The following is a 22,918-nucleotide window of genomic DNA, read 5'->3' as shown; positions in this document are numbered from 1 at the left end:
TTATTCAAAACAAAAATTAAAAAATATTATGAGATTATAATAATAGGAGTCTCGAAACACGTATGAACAACGAACATATACGATTCTGAAAAGCGAAGGTACTATAAATTATGCAAGTGAAGGCACACTTGTCTGTGGAGCACCACACGGAACGGTAACATGAATCCCAATTATTAAGGGACGAATACATTCGTACAAAGTGCTTTAGAGTTCAGACCCACCTTCAACTTCATAAAATTGATTTTAAAGATGGGAAAAATTTTAACTATTGCAATTATTTAGTACCATTTGTTTAGATTGAAAGAGACCCTTTGTTTCTTTACTGAAATAAAAAATTATACCCATCCCTCGTTTGTTTATATGATTAAGAAATATGTATAAGGCAGTGACAAATGAAAAAAATAATTGATAAAATTATGGGACTCATTGAATTTTAATATATATAATGATGATAGTGAAATAAAATTGATGTCAAAAGAGAAGAAAATTAGAAAAGTAATGAGACTCATTAACTATTTTCAATAATTTCTGAAATGTATATAACTAGATGGGATCTCAAAATAGAACGAAATGATTGAGACGGTGGAAGAACAACTTGATTTTATATATCAAAGGCCATTTTTTTAACATGTCAAAATATTAGAGAAAACAATTTAATTTAGATTAGATTATTTCTTTGGATCCACCCGCGAATAGTTATCGAAGAATGGATCCACATTTTTGCACGTTTTTTAGGTAGACAAAAGAGATACTTTTACATAATATATTTTTGATAAATATTTTTTGTATTAAAATTTAAACTTTAAACTTTTATGCAAAATAAAAATTATGAAAAAATATTATATAAAAGTATATTTCTGGAACACATCGAATACATGTAAACAGTAAACCGGTTATATAAATCGGGACGGAGGAAGTAGATTTTAATATATTGTATCCGATTTTAATTTTATGCGGATTCTTGATAAAATATATTAAAATTGACATAGAATTTTTAGAATTTAAGCATAATGTTTCGAAATCTTATGAATTATAGTGAAATTTTAACATTCGCGTGCAAGTTGTAACCCCTAGTCACTCATCTGTCCAAATCTACCGTAAACTTTAACTGTTTGAGAGGTAACAATGTGTATATTAGTTTCTAACCGCTACTTTACCCTCTGTGAATCCTCAAAAATTATTTATTATATTTTAAAATTATTTCTGAACACCCAAACGATATAAAAAAATTAATTTTTTTTAAAAGTATACTTTAATTTAAAAATTATTTTAATTTTTTTACAGTGTTGTGGGTGTTCAGAATTAATTTCAAAATATAATATATAATTTTTGAAGGATTACGAGGGTGAAGTTTAACACTTTAACTAAAAAATATAATGGGTAGGGTTAATTATCAATTAGATCACTTATTACGCTAGAAAATATCAAGTGGGTCACTGAGAAATTTTTGGTATCATTTGAATCACTTAAGTCATAAAAAATATCAAATAGATGTCTCTAATATTCTTTCGAGGAGTAAACTGTATTTTTCATTGAGTTTCACACATTTTTCTTAGCTGTTAATATTTTCATTGAGTTTCACACATTTTTCTTAGCTGTTAATATAATCAAATGAAAGGTTATGAATTCTAGTATTTAGGATAATATATTTTGTTTAATTTATATCAAATAAATAGTAAATAAATTTCGTAAAATCATCCATGTTCATCCTGCACAAACCCATGTTTTAAAGCATCTATTACTAGTAGATTACAAGCATACCAGAAAATATATTCGTAGTGTGGACGCCGTTAGATGTTGCAAGATAGAGAAGTTGTTAGCTTGTCTCTGTCACAAATTTGCTCACTTTTCTTATGTTGCCGAATTAGAGATAGCAAATTCGTGAAAGATATTCTCTACTCCTATAGTCCTCGTCCCATTCTCGTGTAAATCTGTAGCATCATGTTACTCAACCAACTTAAATAACACAGTTATTGAATATACATGGAAACAGTGGACCCCACACTTCCCCACCAACTTATTGTGGGCCCAGATGTTTTCAATACCTCTTCAACTAAAAAATCATCATTCTGGGCCCACTTCCCCATGTGTATCATTCCATCACTCATGCAAGTTAATTGCAGCACTCGAAAGTTTTTCAACAACAATTACATCACTTGCAGTCCCAAATCTAGCAGGGCAGGAGAATCAGAAATAAGTGACAATACATGTATTAGATTATAATAAATGGGCACTTTGGAAAGTTTTTTTTTTCTTCAAAATTTAAGAATTTTTTTTAAAAAAATTCCATAGTTTGATAACATTATTTATCCAAAAAAAAGGATCTATTTTAAGAAAAAATAAAATTTTATATACTGTACTTTTTTATGAAATAAGCATTTATTTCTGACAAATAAAATTAGTACAACAAACACAATATCAAATATCAGATATGAACAAAGAGGAAAAGAAAAGGGGAATGGCAACACAATATTTCAAAGATGAAAAGAAAAGGGGAATGGCAATGGGGCATAGAGATGGTGGATTTTTCTTCTTTTACAAACATCTTAATGTTATTGTTTGCACAATCTGTTCGTTCTTTACAAACACAATAAGCATTCAGGGAAAAGAAAAAACTCATCAAGTCATCATCATCATCCCCACCTCACAGCTTCTCCTAGAGCTTTCAATATATTTAAGGTACCCTACTATCATTATTCATCCAGAGTAACAATGTCTTAACAAGGATCAGGGTTTTATATATAGAAAGGCAAACTAGAGCCAGAGCCAGAAAAGGGATAATGAAAACCAGTTTTCATGTATATATGAAGACAAGCAGGATTGAAACTTATAACTTAGCAATCAACAAAGCACCAACTAGTCGACCGTCCAAAATTAGAAACCTTTAGGCCCAGGGGATGAACTTGTCGCGATGAACTCACATAACATTGCAGCTCGAAGTGTTTTCATCATTGAAGTAGTTGGTGTAGGGATCAGAAGGGGGAGGATGGTATGGATAGTAAGGATGGGGGGGCATGTAGTTCACGGCCGGAGGTGGCCTTGCATACATCATTGCTGCCATTTGTGGCTGGTAGTAGGGGTTTCCGCCCATTGCTTGAGGGCCACCAGCACCTGGGAAGTATCCGCCAGGAGCACCACCATTCATCGCCGCAGCAGGAAGGCCTTGAACAGCTGCTGCTTGCATATTACTCATCTGGCCCATAGGCATGTTACCCATTTGACCCATCTGACCCATAGGCATACCACCAATGTGGCCTAAACTACTACCACCACTACCACTCATGCCCATCATGTTAGGCATAACATGACCACCCTGATTCATCATAACCTTTTTTTCTCCATTGCCATTCATATTGTTACCACCAGGAGGTCCACCACCTCCTCCGCCATTCTTGAATTGACCACCACCTGCTCCCCCACCTCCACCACCACCATTAGGCTTGCCGCTGCCATTCTTGGGTGGCCCACCCCCTCCGTTCTGATTGCCTCCATTATTTCCGCCCCCAGCACCACCTTTCTTTCCACCATTAGCATTCATCTGAACAGGAATATTTCCCCCACCACCTTTCTTGCCATTTCCGCCACCATTTCCACCGTTATTACCACCAGGAGGAGGACCTTTCATGAGGTGTGGCGGAAGCTGGCCAGGCTTCATCCCGCTCATCATCATATTCGGAGGCATCTGCCCACCCCCACCTTGATTCATCATAGGTTTCATCTTATTAAGTGGAGGAGCATCATCCAAATCATCATCTAGATCATCTAGATCATCATCATCATAATCATCCTCATCATCATAATCATCCTCATCGTCGTAATCATCACTAAAATCATCATCCTCCGGCAAATTAAACTTCATCGCCTTCTGGTTCGGATCCTTCCCAAAAGAAGCAGGCATCTTCATGTCCTTAAACTGAGGGGGCAGCTTCATATCTTGAAACCCTTTCATCTGCTGCAGCTGCTGCAGTTGTTGCTGAGTAGGCATTTGTGTAGGCATCTGTTGTCCACCTTTCTGAGCCTGCTGGTTATTCCCACCCTTCTGAGCCTGCTGGTTATTCCCACCCTTCTGAGCCTGCTGGTTGTTCCCACCCTTCTGAGCCTGCTGGTTGTTCCCACCCTTCTGAGCCTGCTGGTTGTTCCCACCTTTCTGCGGCTGTTGCCCCTTGTTATTTCCTCCTTTCCCAAGGTCAATTTGCAAACCTTTCATCTGATTATTCAGCTGGTTATTATTATTATTGGCTTTTGGAGCACCCCACAGCTCAGCATGTTTTCCATGCTTTGTAAGTTTCTTAATCAGTGTTCCTGCATCTACACTACCAGATACAGTAACCTTCCCCTGTTCCGAGTCTATCGAGATTTTGTAAACACCTAGCAGAACCCAAAGAAACCATCACTACACATATCATACCAGAACATTTGAGCATAAGTTCAAACACACAAATCAGAATCAATCTAGCTTCACCAATCATTCTAAACAGTCCAACAAAATCTACATGCTAAACATTTGTACAAGTATAAATGAGCATCAATACTCATAAACTGAAGATTCCAGGGAATTAAAAATTAGATAAGCATATAATTACCTTCAATTTTCTGCAAGATTTTCTTGACTTTATGCTTACATCCATCACAGTGTATGTTAACTTTGAGGACACAAGTCTGCATGTGCAAGAACAGACCCAAATCACATATAAATTAAATCAGTCAAATTAGATAATACCAACAATCAAAAAAGCTCCTTTCTTTAACAAGATCCATTGACAATCATCAATAAAAAAATTACACAAACCTGAATAAAAAAAACCAGACAAAAAAGAAAAAGAACAAAAGATATTGCATTCTAGTGAAGTTGAGTTAGTAACAAGCAAAGCCATTGAAACAACACGAAACATACAACAAAGGGCTTGTAAAAATCTAAACAAACATGAAAAGAATGTAATTAAGATGAGTGAATGAGTACCTGGATCTTCAAGAACTCTTCTTTACTCATTTTTGTTGAATAATGTGACAGAGAAAGGGGAGTTGTTGGGTATAGATCAGAGTCAAGCTTAAAAGAGCAGTCTTTACAAGAATTAGAAACAAAGTGAGCTTATATATGTGTGTGTTTGGGATGAGAGAAGATGGTATGAGTTTCACAAGAAAGAGGAGATAAAATGAGAGAGAGGGTGGAAGGGACATTAAAACCTCTCTGGGGTGTCTGCTTCTGCTTCATGAGAGAGAGAGAGAGAGAGAGAGAGAGAGTAGCAGACAGAGTGAGAGGAGTTTAAGGCGTTACCTCATTCTTTGTTTTGGCCTTTTTTATAAAATACAGAGTATGTTATACTACTTTTAACGTCTCATAATTAACACTGCTGCAAAATGTGACAAACATAAACACAATACATACAGTACCACTCAGCCAAGAAAAGAAAATACTGGAATGCTCAACCTTGAGTTGGATTAAAATAAATACTTTTTACTTGGAGCGAAAAGTGAAATAAAAGTTAAAAACAAGTTAAAACTTATAAGTAATTAAGGTGTTTCGAAAAGAAGTTGAAGCATCAAATATAGGGGCCGTTTGGGTGAGTTTAAATTAAGTGCTTATTGCTTAAAATAAATAAGTGGAGTAGAAGTTAGAAGCAAGATAAAACTTATAAGTGATTAACGTGTTTGGGAAATAAGTAGAATTCCTGAAACAAAAGCTAGTATTCCTAGCTTTTTATAAGTGCTTCTTGACTTTTTACACAAACGGTACGAATAAGTGCTTCTAACTTATAAGCCGAGAAGTCCGGCGTAAGATGGGTTGCCAAACACCCACATAAAAGTAGCATTCCTAACTTATTTGAAGTACTTCTTAACTTTTTATACAAACAGTACGAATAAGTCTTTCTAACTTATAAATCCGGAATTCGGGCTTAAAAGCCCCGGCCAAGCACCCCTAAATATTTTAATCTTCTTAAAATTTTGATTTTTTTTAATCAGGATTAGATTGGACGACTTATTTTTCGGTATGTTTCAATCACAATAAAATTTTGATCCGGTTCGATATAGAAGAAAATTGAAATTAAAATTAAAATTTTCAATTTTAATATTCATCTCTAATTATGATTCTAAAATTTATAACTTAATTTAAATTTTAATAATATCAAACTTATTTTAATATAAATAGAAATCAATTAATTAAATATATAATCAAGTGAAATCATCGTTGAAATTCCATCCAAACCCGATTGTGCTTCATTCGATCCAACCGAAATTAAGCTATACCCTCTTTCCAGGATCGATAAAATTCTACATGACCACAAACGTGACTTTGAAAAATTACGAATTAGGATCGATTTTTTATATTTTGGAATTTTTACGGATTGATGCAATATATTTGAATTGGACCTTGAAATATTTTATATACCATGTATTACGTACTTTGTTGTGTCATAAAATCCACATGAACTTATTATATTGTCCTGTAATTTGAGTTTATTTGGATTATATGATATAAGATATTAGGTTTCGACCCGAAAGACTTGAACTCCTAAGGTTGTCTCTAAACGGACTGCAGGCCTACGGATGTAGGCTTAGGAAGGCTTCTATGCAATTAAATGCAACTAAGACTTCATTTGGGTGCATTACGGAGGCTAGAGATGTCCAGTAAATCCGAAATCCAATCCGATCTGATTTGAAAAAAAATCTGAAAAATCCGATCTGAAAAACTCTAAAAAAAAATCCGGTCTGAAAGCCTAAAACAAGTCTAGTATTCAAAAAATCTGGATTTTATCTGGATTTTTAAAAAATCTGGATTTTTATAGTAAACGAGGTCTAGTATTTTCGGAGAAAGCTCTTATTATGATTGTTAGTGCTGCTGTCAGCTAATAGCGTTGCGACTCCTACCAGTGAGGGAGGAAGCTTAGGGAAGATTTCCGCAGGAGTATGAATTCATTTGAATGTATCAAAGGGGTTACTTTCAAATGGGGTTTCATTGTATGAAACTTTACGACTGTCAGAATTTAAAGGAGTTATGGACGCCCGGCAAACTCCTACTAAAACTCTTGTTCTTATATTTGAGGCGGACGAATTGGAGTAAGATTGGAAGTAAGAGAAATGAAAAATTAATAATAGATAAATTAGGTTGTATCAATATTACAAATATATGATCGCGCTCAAGAGAAAACCGTTTTTTAAAATATAACCATAGAATCACTGCAGAACCCTAAATTTTAAATATATTGTAGAAAAAATGATAATTATTTTTAGTGAATTGTGCGTAAAAAGGAGGTTATGAGGTGAATTAGGATTCGTCTCAGAAAGATCGGGTGGTAGTCATAGATATGTTTAAAACAGAGTTTGCATAAGATTTTGGAGAATTGTGCTCAGATTGGAAAGACATTCTCGATGGTGTGAGTTCAGAATTTAGTTTGAATCAATCGCAAAAATGTTAGTATCCTTAGAGCAACCCCAGCAGCTTCCCTATTTCATGTCCTAAGTCTAATTATAAGGAATGTGACATAAATTAGTGCTCCAGCAGTGTTTTAGAGGTGCCTTAAATCACTAGGATCCTCCTTCCATGCCTTATTAATGAGGCACCACTAGCCATGCCTTATTTGATTTCTTTAATAAAAAAATCATTTCTCTCTCTTATTGTAACTTATTTTCTCTCTCTTCCTTCCATCTTTTATCAATCTCTTTCCAAATTTATTATTATAATAATAATAAGGAATGAATCATAAGGATTAAGGATCATTGTTGGAGTTGAAATACAAAATCTTGTCCTAAATCACTAAGATTCAATATTTTATAATATTTATAAGGAAGACACTAAGACACTGCTGGAGATGCTCATATCTTTCTATTCCTGCTGATCGATGCTTAGAAGTTTTGACAACACAATTCAAGCTTATAATAATTACCTGACCTAAATTATGCTTCAGGTACTAGATATATCAACACTCATGAGTAAGTCATGGTGATTAGGACAAGTGGATCATATTCACACTGAATCAAACTAATCCAGAAGCCTCATCATACACATTATCGAAAAACAAGAATGTTTAACATATGAAAGAAACATTTTTAGAGATAAACACACTGGTACTGTAGTTTGAGCAATGTACGCTTTTCTTTCGCAAGGAGAATTAAAAAAATATCCATCTTAAAAGCATAACTCATAATGATTAATGACACCCTTGTGCTTCACTCTTCTCGATTTTCATCTCACAAAACACTTTAAATATTCAAACTACTCAGCTTCATAGAGTATGTATATTAAGAATAATGAAAAAAGTGCCAACCCATCCTCCCTAATTATGGATGTGTGAGGTCCCATGAGTCTCCATTCATTAGGTAGGGAAATGACAATTTTGTCATTCTCTCTTTCTAATCTATTTTTAATTTAAGGGTAAAGCACCTGACAAATTCTGACAATCACGGTTATAAAAATCGGAAATCGGGATTAATCAATTTTACGGTGCCGAATTTTGGTGAACCATGCATTGATCCGATGTTCACACCGAGATACATTAGGTTTGCAGTGCATCTGGAAGTAAATTTAGCATTAGGCAATCATGCAGGGGCATTGCCATTTATGATTAAAGTATGACAAGTGCACCACATGTTTTTGGGATGAAAATCTGAAAAATGAAGGGGAGAAGAAGATATTACTGGAAACAAGAAGAAAAGCAAGGTAAAAAGTCATTTATGTATATATGGTATGACTGTTTTGCTTCTGGAGTCTTTTTAAAGTTATAGTACTGCGTGAATTATACAAACACACATGATTAAGTATTGAGAAGAAAGGAAGTGTACAAAAGTTTGACAGAGACACAACTGGCAGTATATAGATGGACACCACCAAATGAATCCTCAATGTTGTAAGCTTTTGTTACTGGGATAGCTAGAATCTGTAAGCAAGTAATTTATTGAAATGAGTACGACTATACCATGCTCCACTTAAGTATGCAGGGGTCACAAGATTATTTTTCGGGTCACAGGTCATGTTCGTATTATAAACATTTTTATTCTCTGTTGTTCTTGGATTCGACTCTGACTTATCTCGAGAATTCGTGACTGGTATAAGCTGTCGGTGGCCTGGAGCTGGTGCGAATTGGCCACAAGCGGATATGGAGATGAAAGTGATGGGAAGGAGACTTCCCATCCAAAGAGCAGCAGAAAATGGTACTGTAATATATGCTACAATCTGACACATTGACGTTAAGGCAATTTAAAACAGAAGGACGAATATTAACTGCAAGCAATGGCACCTCAGCAGCACCACACACACATGGTGAAGAACATCTGGAGTGAAGCTACACAGATACAAAAACCAAAACACTATAGTAATGTCAACAGCTCTGCAACTCTTGTGAGTACAGGAACCCACAACTAGTTTGATGATGCTCTTAGTTTGGGAGTCTTATTGCTCTACCGACTTCTAGTTCTAGGGCAAAATATGCCATCTTTGCCACCCTTCTCTGGCTGTGAATCTAATTCATGCCCTGAAATTTTTTCCCCAAGGTGAGAAGTACTTGAGAGCAAATCAAGCGAGGAAAAATTCATAACCACAAATCTTTATTAGCTTGGTTATGAAAAATTTGCTGAGAATTATTTTAATTAAGTTGGAACATGAAAGCCACAGAACAGAAAAAGGCTTAAAAAAGAAGAAGAAAGATTACATTTTAAGTACAAAAAAATCGTTCAGAAAGCTAGAAAATGTGCTCCTGAATTCTGAAATAAAAACTCTCAGTTTAAAGGGGACGCTCACATTCCTTCGCATAAACATAAACATCAGCGAATATTTACCAGATGGTACAGCAAAGCCGGGCAAGGCTGATATGATTATTTACAGTTACATATACAAGGGTATTCCACACATCCAAAGACGTAACTGTACTCTTCACTAGAAGAAAATAAAAACCAAAGAATCTCACAGACCCGTACTATTAATCTTTATCTCCATGAGCTCCTCAATGGGCTGACGGCATATTGGGCAATTATTTGATTGGATCCTCAGTGCTTTTGCACATTCACTACACAAACACTGAAACATGGAACATTGTGTACTCAGGCAATAATAACCAACTTACGTCATATGGAATAAGATTCAGAGAGGAGGTACTACATAGAGAATATGAGAGCTTGATATTTGCATATTACATGTACAATTTAACTTTGCCAGAATTTGCATCAAGGATACTGAAAAAATGTTATTCTCACTTATTCAAGATCACAGATATTGTAATTCTTTTAAAAAGGTAGAGAACTACATATCAACAAAAACAATCACGCCCAAGTGAAAATCAGAATCCGCTTCAAACTTGCTTTATTCCAAATGATTGCATTCAAAATACATTTTATTAAAAGTCTTTCTGTGTCCTGATACACAGATAATGAGATTTCACAAATTTAGCATTCAGTTACGAGTTGATTGTAAAACGCATTTCTTTGGTTGGAACCAATTGCACTTTATTTCCCAAATTTTAGATAATTGCACAATGCATCCTCTAACATATTTTGACATCCCATTCTGAATCCTTTTCGCCAATTTCTATCTATTTTGACCTATCACCGAGTATAATAGAAGGATGAAATAGAGTTCAGAATTAACTAAAATGACATGTTATAGGCTCTTAAATCTATTTTAGCCTTTTAATTTAACATGGTGATAGGTCAAAATAGACGAAAATGGATGAAAAGGGTTCAACAAGTGGCGGACTTTAATTTATGTTAAAGGTTCTTAAACCAATTAGATGAGTTTTGCAATTTACTCTTAATTTTTATCAAAGTACAAGATGGGAAAGATGATGTAGGCAAAAGTTGCTGACCCTTTTTTGCTTCTTTATTATCACCATCTAAAGATGTGAAACATTGTAAAACTTGATTCAAGTAAAAAAAATTGTAAAATTTGTGTAAATATGTACCAACTTATCAACAAAAATTGAAGGTTATTTCAAGTGGAACTAGTCAAAGAGATTGACTATCATGCAAACTTGTGCCACTTAAACAGTGTGTACCAGGATTTTGATTCATCTGAAATCGTGTATCCAATCTAATAGTATCCCGGTGTAAGAGCTACAAATCTTAAAAGCATGCACTCTGTTAATCATTTCCCCAATTACCTAAAATTTAAAAACCAAGTTCCTCCACTGTTGAATGTAATTCTATATTTCAATCATGCAGGAATTTTTGCAATTGCTGCTACTCTTGGAACTATTGCAGTTAAAAATTACACAAACATAAAGGGAGTATTTTAGATAGGATCTAACCATATGTCGACATGGAAGCACAGCGGTGTCCTTAGGTTCAGTCATGCAGATAACACACTCTTTTCCAGAGTCATTGTCGCTGATGGCTTCCCCAGAGTTTCCGATTCCATAGATTTCACGTAGCTCATACCGAACCTCATCAATCCACAATATCTGCTTCATGACTTTCACTCTGAAAGGATCTGTGTCTTTCTTTTCCAGCACGGCTTGGGTAATCTGCCTGTGGGGGGATGAATTTGGTGGATGATCGGCAGAATTTTCATCAAGAGGTGAGCACGTTTCGGCAGATATAACAAGTGGAAATACATCTCCTGCAGATGATTTTGAAAGATCGTCCAACTCAAAGAAACCCAAATCAATTCCTGTTCCAGAAGGCTGGCGAAATTTCTGGCCAGCTCCTTTTTGGAAAGGTACTTTCACAGGCTTGTATGATTCAGGAAATACTGGAACAACCTTGCAATTAGGTTCCTCCTTGGCAAAGTAAAAAATAGTAATACTGCAGAAAACAATTTAAAACAAAGAAGTCATCAGTAGATATTAATGAAACGGCAAGTCTTGTAATTTTCTATATAAGACGGCAAGTCTTGTGATTTTCTTGAGACAGTCACCCTATACCATCTCTATTGCCATAAAATGACCTTTTCTTTTCAGGTTTAAACCTAATCAATTTTTACAGATTCTATAATCGCATTAGTTAAAAAGTAATAACCAAAGAAGTTATACCACATTCTGGTACTATCACATCGATGTAATGGAACCAAAGAATACACTCATCAAATATGCAAGGCGGGGAAAACAGAGTAAGGGCAAGAAAGTAACTCCACAGCTGGTCAACGGGGCAGTCAAGTAAAGTGGCAGCAAGGGCAGTTAAGGAAAGACAGGAAAAGAAGAGCGGAGAAAAGAAGGAGAAGGGGCATTTAGGGTTTTATCATCTATCTTGTAATTGTTGTTTTGTGGATTGTGGAGAGAATGAACCTCTCGAATTGTTCTCAAGTCTTCTTATTTCATAGTATCTATATATAAATCGTTGCTTGGGCTGGTGTGTCACTGTTTTAAATTACTTAAGTTAACTGTGAGCATTACAATTGGTACCAGAGCCTCGATCGATGGGACCGCCGACTCTAACACAACGTTTGGAGCAGCTAGAGGAGAGAATCAACGATCTAGATAGTTCGATTGTCGAGATGGTCTCGAAGGCGGTGGAGCGGGGGATGGAGGTGATGCGTTCGTCGTTGACGACGATGTTGGTGGAGCACCAGACGGTGGCGTCCCAGAAAGTTGGGGCAGAGTTTGAAACCCTAACGAGTGCCATGGAAGGACGGCTTCACCGCAATCGTGAATATCAGAAATCCCTCATCAACACCATCCGTACTGAACAACTCAAGTTCCAGTCGGAGATTAAAGATATTTTTAACAAGGGCGCTGTTCCTGACCCGACTAGTGGCAAAGGGCCTCGTGAGGGTTCTGGATCTAAAGGATCAATGGTGTTCTTTGGAGGTGGGGCAGAGATTGAGGGGTCCAATTTCGGTGGGGGAGTGCCCGGACCACCACCCGGGGGTGGGGGTTTTCATGGCGGCAGAGCTGGTGGGAGCTCTAGTCACTGGCGTTACCGAAAATTAGACATGCCTATTTTTGACGGGAGTGACCCTAATGGGTGGATCTTGAGGGTGGAGCGTTACTTTGGGTTTTACAGATTGACAGAGGCTGAGATTTTGGAGGCGGTGGCAGTTGGCCTTGAAGGTGATGCTCTCAAATGGTACCAATGGGAGAACAAACGACACCCTATTCGCCGTTGGGATGATATGAAACTGTTTATCTTCAGACAGTTTCGTGCAGTTGGAGAGGGTTCGTTATACGAACAATGGTTGGCTACAACCCAGACGGGTACGGTGGATGAGTATCAGAGGAAATTCATTGAAACCGCAGCTCCATTGGATAGGATTTCAGAAGACATCTTAATGGGACACTTTGTGAACGGATTGAAGGAGGAAATAAAGGCAGAGGTGAGACTGATGGGACCACTATCTCTCGAACAAGCGATGGAATAGGCTGTTCGAGTGGAGGAGAAACAACGTGTCTTGACAGGACGGAAGATGGGGGTGAGCTCACCTAAGACTGGTGTTTACTCGTTTTCTAACAAAGGTACTTCTGCCATTTCTACACATACTTCCCTGTTTAATCCTACACAGTATAAGAGTGGGGCTAGCTCTGTATCCGAGTCTCAGTCGTCCGTTTCTCCTTCCAAGGGCATGGCCCAATCCACTAAAGGGGGGGAGGAAGTGCGACGTCTTACCGATAAGGAATTGCAGGCTAAGAGGGCTCGAGGGGAGTGTTACCGTTGTGATGAGAAATAGGGGCCTGGGCATAGGTGTAAGAAAAAAGAACTGAGCGTGATATTGATTGATGAGGAGTGTGAGGAAGAAGGTAGTGAGCACAATGATACTGTCCAGACCGTTGTGGGGGAATTTGCGTCCGAGGTGTCTTTAAACTCGGTTGTGGGGCTGTCTAATCCTAAGACTATGCGTCTACGTGGGTTGGGTTCTCAGGAAGTGATCGTATTAATCGACCCCGGGGCAACCCATAACTTCTTATCACTGGGATTGATCAAGGCTGCAGACATCACTGTCTTACCTACAGGTCCGTTTGGCGTGTCTTTGGGTAATGGGGACGCAATTAAGGGGGAAGGAATGTGTAAGGATGTGATATTGCAACTGGATGGAGGGGTGGAGGTTCAGGCAGACTTTTTGCCCCTGGAATTGGGTAGCTCGGATGTGATACTCGGCGTACAATGGTTAGAAACATTGGGCATGGTCCTCACTAATTAGAAAACACAAGTAATAAAATTCGAAATGAAGGGGGCACCGGTTACATTGGTGGGCGATCCTACTCTGGTACGTGCCAAGGTGTCACTCAAGGCAATGTTACGTTCCTTGCGGAAACAGGGTGATGGGTCTGGGGTGGAATGTAGTAAGTTGGAGGTGCAGCAAGGGGGAAAACAAAATGAGCAAGTTAAACAGGTTCCGGGTTTTCTTGAGGGAGTTGTCAACAGTTTCCCTCAAGTATTTTCTGATCCCCAAGGACTGCCACCACAACGGGGTCATGAGCATGCAATAACGTTGAAGGACGGTACGGATCCGATAGGAGTTCGTCCCTTTCGTTACCCCCAATCACAGAAGGATGAAATCGAGCGCTTAATCAAAGAAATGTTGCAGGCTGGAATTATTAAACCCTCAACAAGTGCTTTCTCGAGCCCCGTATTGCTGGTCAAAAAGAAAGACGGGTCCTGGAGGTTTTGTGTGGACTACCGTGCATTGAACAAGGAGGCGGTTCCAAACTGGACTTAAAGGTTTTCTCCAAACTAGACTTAAAGGCAAGATATCACCAGATTTTGATGCGACCGGAGGATACACCAAAGACAGCGTTTCGGACCCACGATGGGCATTAGGGGAGAGCGGGTGCGGTTTTGGTGCGGTTTTTAGGTAAAACCGCAACCGGAACCGCATACCCTCGGTTTTTAGAAATCAAAACCGAAACCGCCGGTTCGGTTTCGGATCGGTTTCGGTTTTAAATATCTCGGTTCGGTTACAATTACTTCGGTTTCGGTTACAAAACCGCATACACAAGAATTAGAAATAAAAGTCTTCCTTCATTTAAAATACGAGGAACCGATTATAAAAAATACAAGATTTCTATATAGTAGGAATATAAAATGTAATAGACTCCTGCAAGAAATTACAGAAAGCATAAGCTGCTAGCCTGCTAATGATTCTAAGGCAAAAGATTGCAGGTCTGGCTCATTAATTTATCCTCTGCAATCCTTAAGTACCTCCAGTCATCAGTTCAAAATTCTATGTTAAAACTTTTTACAAAGTTTATGTCAAAAGATTAGTCGCAATGTTAGTTTGTGCCAGATATGTGTAATGCAAAATTACACTATAGCACAAGGCACAGGGCATTAATTTAGTTAAAGAATGCAGCGGTGAGGCAATAGTAGCAGGCACCAACGAGTTGCATACCGCTCGATGAATCAACAAACACAGAACATATTTACAATCTAACATAGACTCAACAACAAGTTCCCGCTTATAACTAATCATACAAATTGGTAAACTATAATCAGCTCTTGTTATTTCAATTTCTCTCGTTTCTGCTTACTTTCTGAACTGCCTGTTGTTATTATTTCATGCATGTTGTTCCCTGTAATTACCTTTTTATAGAGTTAGTTCTGATATTATAACTTTTAATATCTGAAATATATGTAATTTATAATTTTAAAATTTTATATAAATTATAAATAATACTCCCTCCGTCCCACCCATTTCTTATCAAATGGGTTGGGCACGGAGGTTAAGGAATATGTATAAAGTAATGGAAAAGAGGAAGAAAAGTGGGTAAAGTGGTGGGACCCATTAATTTTTAATGTATAAAAAGAAGATAATGGAGTAAAAGTAGTGTGAAATGGAAAGAAAAGTGGAGAATTGGTGGGACCCATTGACTATTTTTGGTAAGTTTTGAAATGTAAAGAATTGGGTGGGACACCCCAAAAAGGAAAGTGTAAAGAAATGGGTGGGACGGAGGGAGTATATATAAATATTATTTATTTAAAAATCGGTTCGGTTTTTTTCGGATCGGTTCCTAGCTATAACTGGAACCGCACAATCGGTTTCGGTTTCCGTTTTTAATTTTTCGGTTTCGATTTTGGTTCGGTTTTATACAGTTCGGTTTTTGACGGTTTTTAGCGGTTTCGGATTCGGTTTCGGTTTTATTCGGTTTTTTGCTCACCCCTAATGGGCATTACGAATTTCTGGTAATGCCTTTCGGGTTGTCCAATGCTCCAGCGACGTTTAAGTCGTTAATAAACGATATTTTCAGATCTTATTTAAGGAGATTCGTGCTCGTCTTCTTTGACGATATACTGGTGTATAGTCGCAGTGAGGAAAGTCACCAGGAGCACCTCGGGTTGGTGTTGCAAACGTTATCAGACCACAACCTTTACGCGAACCTCAAGAAGTGTGAATTTGGTCGGTCAAAAATTGGATATCTGGGGCATGGTATCAGTGGAGACGGGGTTGGTGCAGAGGATGACAAGATTAAAGCCATCACTGAATGGTCGCAGCCTCAGAATTTACGAGAGCTACGGGGATTTTTGGGGCTCACAGGCTACTATAGGAAGTTTGTTGCTTCCTACGCTCAAATCGCTCAGCCCTTGACGGACCAATTGAAACGTGATAACTTTGGGTGGTCTGAGGCAGCCACCACGGCTTTTGAGGCCCTGAAGAGGGCCATGGTCCATGCCCCGGTCCTGCGACTTCCAAATTTTGAGCAGACATTTGTATTGGAAACTGACGCATCTGGGTATGGAATTGGAGGGGTCCTGATGCAACAGAACCAACCTATAGCATACTTTAGTAAATTGCCAGGTCCCAGGACACAGCTGAAATCAACGTATGAGGAGTTGATCGCTATTTGTCTCTCTATTCAAAAATGGCGGCATTACTTAATGGGAAGGCATTTTATAGTGAGGTCTGACCAGCAGAGCCTACGACATTTGATGCAGCAAAGAGAAGTGAACAGCAGCTATCAGAAGTGGATTGTGAAGCTGCTATGTTATGACTTTGAGGTTCAATATAAGCCAGGCACAGCCAACCGGGTGGCAGATGCCTTATCTCGTAAAACCATTGGAGAGGTCACTCTGGAAACACTCGTGTCGTCAATTGATATGGATTGGGAACAGCTGAATACAGAAATATCATGGGATAAGGACCTGCAATTGATCAAACAGAGATTGACTAATGGAGAAGCCGTGGCTGGGGGGTTTCGATTGAAAGAAGGGAGGTTGTTGTACAAGAACAGGCATGTTATTCCAAGGAAGTCTGCTGTTATTCCAGTGTTACTTCGTGAGTATCATGACTCCGTAGTTGGTGGTCACAATGGTGAAGTCAAGACGTACTTAAGAATGGCTGTTGATTGGTATTGGGTGGGAATGCGTGATCAAGTGAGGGATTATGTTCGCGAGTGCCATGTGTGCCAGCAAAACAAGTCATCCCAGCAACTTCCAACAGGGTTACTTCAACCGTTGCCAGTGCCATCTATGATATGGGACGACTTATCTATGAATTTTATTGAGGGGTTACCTCTGTCGGGTGGTTTTAACACCATTCTCGTGGTGGTCGATAGACTCTCGAAATATGCGCATTTTCTGGGTCTGCGACATCCTTTTGATGCTCGAGGAGTGGCTATGGTGTTCCTTCAAGGGGTTGTTCGTTTACACGGGTTTCCGGGGTCCATAGTATCGGACAGGGATCGAATCTTCTTGAGTGGGTTCTGGAAGGAGCTGTTTAAACTCTAGGGTACGGTTCTGAAGAGAAGCACCGCGTACCACCCACAAACAGATGGGCAAACCGAGAATGTTAACAGGGTTCTCGAAACTTACTTAAGGTGCTTTGTGGGAAACAATCCGAAGTCGTGGGCTAAGTGGTTGGGGTGGGCGGAGTTTTCCTACAATACTTCCCCTCATTGCTCCACGAAGATGAGTCCGTTCAAGGTGCTTTATGGGAGAGACCCACGTCACTTGGTTCCAATTAAGTCTGGGCAAACACCAGTGCAGAGTGTGGAAGAGCTGTTGCTAGATAGAGATGCTATGTTGGCCGACTTGCAGTTCAACTTGGTACGTGCCCAACAATTAATGAAAGCAGCAGCTGATGGCAAACGACGTGAGGAATCGTTTAATGTGGAGGATTGGGTTTACTTGAAATTACAGCCATACCGCCAACATTCCTTGGCAAGGCGCCGTTATGAGAAATTATCTCCTCGGGTTTTATGGGCCATATCAGATACTGGAAAAGGTGGGGAAAGTTGCGTATAAGCTGGACTTACCTTCATCTAGTATGATCCATCCTGTCTTTCATGTCTCCCAACTCAAACGCAGCATTGGCAGTGCCCCTGTGATTGCCTCTATCCCTACTCAGCTTTCTGCAGATATGGAGTTGGTTGTGGAACCCGAAACGGTACTGGACGTTCGTAAGGTCAAGGCAGAAGGAAACATGAAATTGGAGGCACTAATACAGTGGAAGAACCTACCTGTAGATGAGGCGACATGGGAAGATGTGGTGTTGATGCAGCAACAGTTTCCCTTGTTTCACCTTGAGGACAAGGTGAGTCTTTGGGACCGGGGTAATGTAATGGAACCAAAGAATACACTCATCAAATATGCAAGGCGGGAAAAAAGAGTAAGGGCAAGAAAGTAACTCCACAGCTAGTCAACGGGGCAGTTAAGTAAAGTGGCAGCAAGGGTAGTTAAGGAAAGACAGGAAAAGAAGAGCGGAGAAAAGAAGGAGAAGGGGGATCTAGGGTTTTATCATCTATCTTGTAATTGTTGTTTTGTGGATTGTGGAGAGAATGAACCTCTCGAATTGTTCTTAAGTCTTCTTATTTCATAGTATCTATATATAAATCGTTGCTTGGGCTGGTGTGTCACTGTTTTCAATTACTTAAGTTAACTGTGAGCATTACAATCGACTTCTGGGAATATGCTTAGATTAAACCAAATTGGTCAGACCTTCAAGTCATAGTTAATAACCATTGACAAGAAAAATCCATTAAGTTGATTCGTGCTATACAATATATCAGAGAGCTTGTACACTTGTAACAGTGAAAAGAAGCTACCACCACAATATATCAACCGGAACCAGTATCCTTTGATATTATGCTTTCCACTTAAGTTAGTTATTCAATAAAGGTAAAACGGAAACCAAAACTTCAATTACAAAACCGTCTACCATAAATTAACAAGAAAAAAGTACAGTAATCACAGACATGGCATATCGAGTGCAGGTGCAGGCATGAGTATATATTTAGGTGTCACATTCAGTAAAAGCATATTCTTTATTATATGATTAAAGTTTATTTAGATATATCTAGAGTCCACAGTTGTACTTGCCAATTACCATACAGTATGCACCACACTCCGCACACAATTGTAGTTAACTTTGTAATAATGCGTCTTATAGTTTATTTATTTGAGCAAGCAACTTGACGGGGTATGGAAGTGAAAAAGAGAAAGAACATTTATACTTAATATTACATGATTTTTCATTATATACAATAGTCATCTGCGGGTGATAGTTGGTTATCTATACAGTTTTACCAATAATAAGCTCACTTGTTAGGGGCCTTGTTTCATTAGGTTATCTTATTAGGTATTCTATTCTTTTCTATATATAATGATGTAATTCCCACATGTCATAGAAAACTGAACAGTTAAGAGATTAAAATATTGAATGGATTCCCCTCTTTCTTCGAGGGTTGCGATCCACAGTTTTTCTCCCTTATGCATTTTTATTACGCTAGTCTATCTATTTATGTTCTTTTATCATAAATCATTGTCCTCGAATCCTTCCTGCAACAAATTTGTACATTTACTAATGTCTCTTGGTTGTATCAGTACGGCCCTCATTCTAATAATAAACGAACTAAACACCGATCAGACCCTAAATGTTCTTTTCTTTGGCATATTTATTCTTCTCTATCAGTAATGTCATGCTTTCCACATTGATTCGATAACTAGTCTTGCATCAAATAAAGACTAGATAATACCCACTTTTTCAGCTTATTATCATACACCTGGCAACCACTGATCCAACCAAAACAGGGCTAGTAACTAAAATTGGTGTATAATTACAACTCACTAAGGTTTACCATCTAAAATAGGGTATAGTTACTTAATTTTACTCTGCTGGTGTCATAATCTCTTTCGAAGGTTCACTATTCTCAGAATATGATACAGTTACTAACGTAAATTACAATATTTAACATGTTGAGAATCAAGGCATGCTGGAGCGGTGACAAAATCTATTCCATCTACAGTCCAATCCTACCCTCCCTCCCCCTAAACTTACAAATTATATAAAGCCATAGAAACCAAATACTACAATATCAATGTTTTAAAATCAATACCTTCCATAAGAAAAAACATTAAACACAGAAGTGACCAAATGGTGATCAGGGTTGTGCTCATCCACCTCAACCTTGTAACTAACTTTATCTTTATGCATATTCACATCATTCTTCACCTCTGATTGTTGCTCCTCGACAAATGCTGTGGATTCATGGGCAAGCACCACAGACCTAACTCCAACTCAACCATGATTCTGATGACCAAAATCAGAGTGACCTATTACAGGGTATTGATAGTTAGGCCCACCAGAATAGTAGTAGGGTGAGTACATCTCTTTTCTTGTCGTCCTTAGAATATTCTTGTACTAGGTTTATTATAGTAGCAGTGTGTCTAGCTAAGGTGGCAGTTGCCTCCTTGCTTTTGTTGTTATCCTCTCTTAGGCCCTGTAATGGGCATGTCTATCAGGCTTTGGCTGTTGATTATTCTCTTTCTGGCTTACATATTGCTTAAAGTATCAAGCCCAAACCTTTACAAGCCTTGACCCATTGGGTTGTTTTTATTAAATTTTCTCTATATAATGATGTGATTACCACAACCATAGAAGACTTTGTTATTGAGATTTTAAATTATTAAATAGAGCCTCCTCTTTGTTTATGAATCGCACTCCATACTTTTTCTTCCTTATGTGGTTGAAATACCACTAGGGTAGTGATTCTTATCCGATTGAATCAGCCTAGTATACCCTTCAATCATTTTTCTTATCATAAATTATCATTTCTAAATCCTTCCTGCATCAAAAGTCTACATTACAGATACGACAATACCTCTTTCTAGTATTGTCTTATTAATATGGTCCTTGTCCTAATATTAAACAAACTATACACCAATCTGACCCAAATAGTTCCTTCTTCGGCATATTTATACTTCTCTAGCAGTTATGGTGTGGTCAGTGATTCTATACCTGACTACTGTACTCTACCAATTGAGCACAACCTATGTAACATAGATAAAACAATATACAAATGGAAACTGCTTCCTTTTACAACCACAAACAGTTAATTCAAAAATTAATGAGGTCCTTTAATCATTATAACAAACTATTTCACATTAAAACTAAGAACCTTGAAAAATGACAGACTTGGACTTCAAATTCATCATGTATTTAATCTTACTTCTGCTTCAAACCAAAAACCAAAACACAATCATCCTACCTATAGTTGAAAAAGAAATTCCACAAACAAAGTGTAGGTACCAGAATTCGCTTTACATTATTCAAAAACTTGGCACCCGTTGATCAAACAAAATTATATAACATATTTTCCCAAGATAGGGAAAAAATGCTACACGAGCAAATCACTATTCAAAATCAGATATGTATATATACAAGGTTGGACCCTAATATAATCCACACTTCACTACTGTAATAGCTCTCGTTAAGGGTTTATATATAGTTACTTGATTTCACTCATCTCGTGTCACAATTTCTTTCAAAGCTTGACCATTCTGAAGATACATTCCGTACATTAAAAAATTTTCAACAATTATATGTCCATATATAATATCAGCAAGTTGAATTTGATGCTATACAAATAACAACATAAATAAAATTAAAACCAATAACTAAATCATCAATGTATCGAAATCATTACCTCCCATCGAAAAGAGCATCGAAAACAAAAGAAACCAAATGGTGATCAGGGTTGTTCTCATCCACCTCAACCTTAACACTATCCTTGTGCACATTCACATCATTCCTCACCTTCTTAGCTTGTTGCTCCTCTACAAATGCCGCGGGCTGATGCGGAGGCGCCACAGGCCTAATTCCAACCCAACCCTGATTAGGATGAGCAAAATCAGAGCGACCCATTTGAGGGTATTGATAATTAGGCCCACCAGAGTAGTAGTAAGGTGAGTAGATAGGTGGGGGTGGGGGGTGGGGATGGTAGGGCGGCGGGGGAGGGGGTGGGGGAGCATAAGGGGCTGGTGGGTAAGAATATGAGGGAGCTGAAGACGATGAAGACGAGAGGAGTAGAGAAGGTGGGTGGTTTTGATTTCTTCTTCTGTTTGTGTTGCTGCTACTCCAAGATGCACCCATTTTGATATGAGAGAGAGAGAGAGAGAGAGAGAGAGAGAGATTTGATGTGTTGTGGAGGGAGACAGAGATGGGTGAAGATTTTTATGAGCAGACTTCGTCCGTAACGCGTTTTGACACAAGTACGCAGCAAATTCAACTTGCCATAGCTCTACCAGATCATTTTCTTTCTGTTTCTTCGTTGGTTCTGTGAGTCTTTTTACAATCATCTCCCAAATTTACGTGGAGTAATATGATCTTATCGGAAAGTCAAAAAATTAAATTTGTTAGATTAATTTCTTACGGGTTTTAAAATTCAAAAAAAAAATTAGCTTTGAATTAGAGTTTTAGCGGGCCGCAATCCGAATCCAAAATTTATAATTCTCTCCCATTTTTTGAATGTAACGAAATTAATAAAAGTAAAAAAAAATTACGAGGGTCCTCGTCCGCGAAGCGCGTGCGAAATTCCCTAATTTTATATAATGTACATCATCAAAGTCCCAATAATTTTTGAATCCACAAAAATCACTATAAGAATCATTAAATTAAAAACATAACAAACAACTGAGATTAAATTAATTTATATTTTATATTTTATTTTTAAATAAAAAAATGTTAAATTACAAATATTTGATACAATCATCTACTAACTATAATATCATACAAAACATCAAATTCACCCACTCGATATTTACATAACATTTAAAATCATATATA

The 22,918-nt window shown here is 37.8% G+C and overlaps 2 protein-coding genes across 2 annotated transcripts; both read right to left on the bottom strand.

The window, feature by feature from the left end:
- Nucleotides 1–2,671: 2,671 nt before the first annotated feature.
- Nucleotides 2,672–5,300, bottom strand: LOC108196633 (heavy metal-associated isoprenylated plant protein 32). The gene is made up of 3 exons (XM_017364010.2): nucleotides 4,961–5,300; nucleotides 4,584–4,659; nucleotides 2,672–4,368 (listed from the first exon to the last, which is right to left on the bottom strand). The coding sequence occupies exons 1-3, from the start codon at nucleotides 4,988–4,990 to the stop codon at nucleotides 2,918–2,920; spliced, it is 1,557 nt and encodes a 518-aa protein (XP_017219499.2). The 5' UTR covers nucleotides 4,991–5,300; the 3' UTR covers nucleotides 2,672–2,917.
- A 4,320-nt stretch (nucleotides 5,301–9,620) lies between these two features.
- LOC108196745 (probable E3 ubiquitin-protein ligase LUL4) lies at nucleotides 9,621–22,414 on the bottom strand. The gene is made up of 3 exons (XM_017364168.2): nucleotides 21,780–22,414; nucleotides 11,235–11,730; nucleotides 9,621–10,009 (listed from the first exon to the last, which is right to left on the bottom strand). Exons 1-3 carry the CDS (start codon nucleotides 22,223–22,225, stop codon nucleotides 9,896–9,898), a joined length of 1,056 nt encoding a protein of 351 aa, XP_017219657.2. The 5' UTR covers nucleotides 22,226–22,414; the 3' UTR covers nucleotides 9,621–9,895.
- Nucleotides 22,415–22,918: the final 504 nt, after the last annotated feature.

This window comes from Daucus carota, chromosome 7 (assembly GCF_001625215.2).
Source record: "Daucus carota subsp. sativus chromosome 7, DH1 v3.0, whole genome shotgun sequence".
Taxonomy (NCBI): Eukaryota; Viridiplantae; Streptophyta; class Magnoliopsida; order Apiales; family Apiaceae; genus Daucus; species Daucus carota.
Note: the sequence above shows the minus strand (reverse complement) of the source record. Positions and strands in the feature narration are given on the sequence as shown.

Bases quoted from the DNA above. Each gene is read 5' to 3' on its own strand.
- LOC108196745 (XM_017364168.2), bottom strand. From the start codon at position 22,225: ATGGGTGCATCTTGGAGTAGCAGCAACACAAACAGAAGAAGAAATCAA. The intron at 11,731-21,779 runs GTAATGATTTCG...TGTTTTCTGCAG, and splicing joins GATGCTCTTTTCGATGGGAG to TATTACTATTTTTTACTTTG. The intron at 10,010-11,234 runs GTTAGATCCTAT...TCCATGTTTCAG, and splicing joins TGCTTCCATGTCGACATATG to TGTTTGTGTAGTGAATGTGC.
- LOC108196633 (XM_017364010.2), bottom strand. From the start codon at position 4,990: ATGAGTAAAGAAGAGTTCTTGAAGATCCAG. The intron at 4,660-4,960 runs GTACTCATTCAC...TTGCACATGCAG, and splicing joins AAGAGTTCTTGAAGATCCAG to ACTTGTGTCCTCAAAGTTAA. The intron at 4,369-4,583 runs GTAATTATATGC...GGGTTCTGCTAG, and splicing joins AATCTTGCAGAAAATTGAAG to GTGTTTACAAAATCTCGATA.